At 34.6% G+C, this 2,528-nt stretch overlaps 1 protein-coding gene across 1 annotated transcript in view; it reads right to left on the bottom strand.

Moving 5' to 3' along the window:
• LOC110028403 overlaps nt 1-2,328 on the bottom strand; it is a 2,733-nt gene extending 405 nt beyond the window's left edge. Inside the window, exons 1-3 of the mRNA XM_020730235.1 lie at nt 1,819-2,328; nt 421-526; nt 133-209 (exon numbers count right to left, since the gene is read on the bottom strand). Of these exons, the coding sequence (XP_020585894.1) occupies nt 133-209; nt 421-526; nt 1,819-2,170 (535 nt within the window). The 5' untranslated portion in view covers nt 2,171-2,328. The remainder of the gene's footprint in view (nt 1-132; nt 210-420; nt 527-1,818) is intronic.
• Nucleotides 2,329-2,528: the final 200 nt, after the last annotated feature.

The following is a 2,528-nucleotide window of genomic DNA, read 5'->3' as shown; positions in this document are numbered from 1 at the left end:
GAAAGTCAAGTTGAACATAAAAACGGCCGACAAGCTTTAAACCCATAAACAAAAAGGAAAGAAGATAACTAAAAGCTTTAGAGAAAGGAGAAGAAAAGTTGATTAATCAAGCAATAAAGACTCCACAAAAACAGTTTGGAGAATCCGCAAATAAAGCTTCCATCTTGTAGAAAGTCCAAAGGAACCCAAAGAAGTTCGCATAAGAGCCCCTTCATCAAGAAAAAGGTTCAACGCCAAGATTATTAGAACCGAAAATAATTTTAAAAAGCAATAAATTGGTGTCAAACTGAAAAAAGCAAGGATTGACTAGCCAAGCATGAGATGAGACCAAGGGCATCCATCAAACATGTTGGAAACATGTCGAGTAAAAGCCCTAAAGAACTATGATAATATTGCATTATAAACATTGTCATTGTTTACGCAAAGTGATATGTTGTAAAACTAACCTGTTTATTTTGGTATGTCAAGGACTCGGTATCATCTGTATGGCTTTCCTTGAGGGTACAAGAATGCAACTCTAAACAACCTTCAGTGCCAGCAAAATACAAAATTAAAAAGCTACAGTAAAAATTTTGAGGCAAAGTTTTCATCCTTGCGGATAATAACGCATCAGATTTGTAGTATTACATTATTAAAAGGAAAACAAATTTAAAAACACAAGTGGACTCATACTGTAAATATAAAACAATAGCCAGACGCCATCCTGGCATAAGTCTAAAATATTTCTAGGAGTTACTTAAAAGTGCATTATTAAATATTTTCAATAATATTTCATTATGCTAGAAACAATTTCAAATTTTATGTTAAGGAGTTCAGGCAAACACAGCCATTGTTCTATTTAGCTGGCGAGTGACATTCACCAGCCTCCAGAACAAAAAAAACAAACAATAAAACTCAAATATATGACAAAGTTTGTCAGGATTTAACTAAATAACTTTATTATGATAAGCATTAAATCTAAAACAGGTGATTTTAGTATAACCATAAACAATCAATCCTTCTTTTTGGGATAAATTTAGATTTAAAAGCAAAGCTCGCTACAAAAGTTGATGGTCTATATAGCTCGAAGTCAAAATTCAAAACTTATCTCATTGATGCCGTGTTACTCTTCCTAATTTATAATAAAAGGTTTTGTTTAATGTTCTTATCTCATTGGTGATGTGAATAACAAAAGAGGGTGAGATTGAAGTACAATGAAACAGAGGTTGAATTGGAAACTATCAATACATTTTCAATCAAGATAGTAAAATGAAACAGAGGTTGAATTGGAAACCATCAATACATTTTCAATCAAGATAGTTAAGAAAACAGGATAAATAAAAGAAATAACGTAATCTCCTTTAATTGTTCAACATAAAATCTCATTCTTTTCTGTAGGATTATAATGAACCAGAAATGTTGCATTTCACAGATAACACGATTACTTGAATAGCATCATATTGTGTCAAAAATAATCAAAGCTCCTTTTTTTAAACATCTAGATGACAGCAAATCTAATGTTTAACGATTAAAAAAAATGTGACAAAAAAAATATTATAGCCGTTGTTAATCAATTAAAAAGCATTGCATTTTCTAAATATAAAGTCAATGAATCAAATGCACTGTATTGGAAAGATACTAATGTGATCTAAATAACATTTTTAGTTGAAATATGTTATCTAAATAGCATTGAAAAAAAAAACGGAGCTAGCTATAGTATGAAAGGGGACTCATTCCACCCTCCGCCAAAATTAGATTTGTTTCATTAAAAACATCAAGCTTAAAATCACAAAAAGGCTTAGCTATCACAAATATGGAAAGACGGAAATAAACGCATGCCTTGCACGGAACTCTGACAATGCTCTTGCTCGTCTCTATAGCATGGACCCGTATCCTGTATGAGCTCCATTTCTTTGTAATCGTGAGAGCTAGCGACATCCACAACTTTTACAGCAAAAGAATCAGTAAAGCTGCCGATGCTAGTAATCCCTTCCTCACTTTTCGGTACTCCATCGCTCCGCAGAGCATCCGCAGATGTCCGAAAGGCCGGCGAACCATCTCCCAGCTCGCCCGGTCGATCGCGCAGAGAATCGTGCGAGTTGACAGACAGCGGAACCTCCGAAGAGCTCTCAACGAAGCCGTCCGGAAGTGCATCTGCCTCAGGGAGACGGTTCGCCGGGTGGGTTTCCATTTTCGGCGAGAGGCGTGCAAGAATTACAGGTGAAAACGGGAGAGGAATGCAGCAGTGGGATTTTGGAAGAGCAGATAGGGTTTCTGTTCCGGCTATGCAGGGTGGCCTCGTATGAAGCGGGCTAACCAAAATGATGAGTCAGCATGTAGTTTAGTTGAAGCTCTTCAGCTTAAATTTATAGAAATTATTACGCGCGTAGATCAATAAATAATACATCATTTCTAAATGTGCATTAAATAAAAATCATGTTTTGCATAAATACATGTAAATTTATCAAAGAGTTAAAATCAAATAAATAAAGTCTTATTTTTACTTCTATAATGCTCCAAACAAGTAAAATATATTTATAAAATAGTGT

This window comes from Phalaenopsis equestris, unplaced genomic scaffold (assembly GCF_001263595.1).
Source record: "Phalaenopsis equestris unplaced genomic scaffold, ASM126359v1 Scaffold000511, whole genome shotgun sequence".
Lineage (NCBI taxonomy): Eukaryota > Viridiplantae > Streptophyta > Magnoliopsida > Asparagales > Orchidaceae > Phalaenopsis > Phalaenopsis equestris.
Note: the sequence above shows the minus strand (reverse complement) of the source record. Positions and strands in the feature narration are given on the sequence as shown.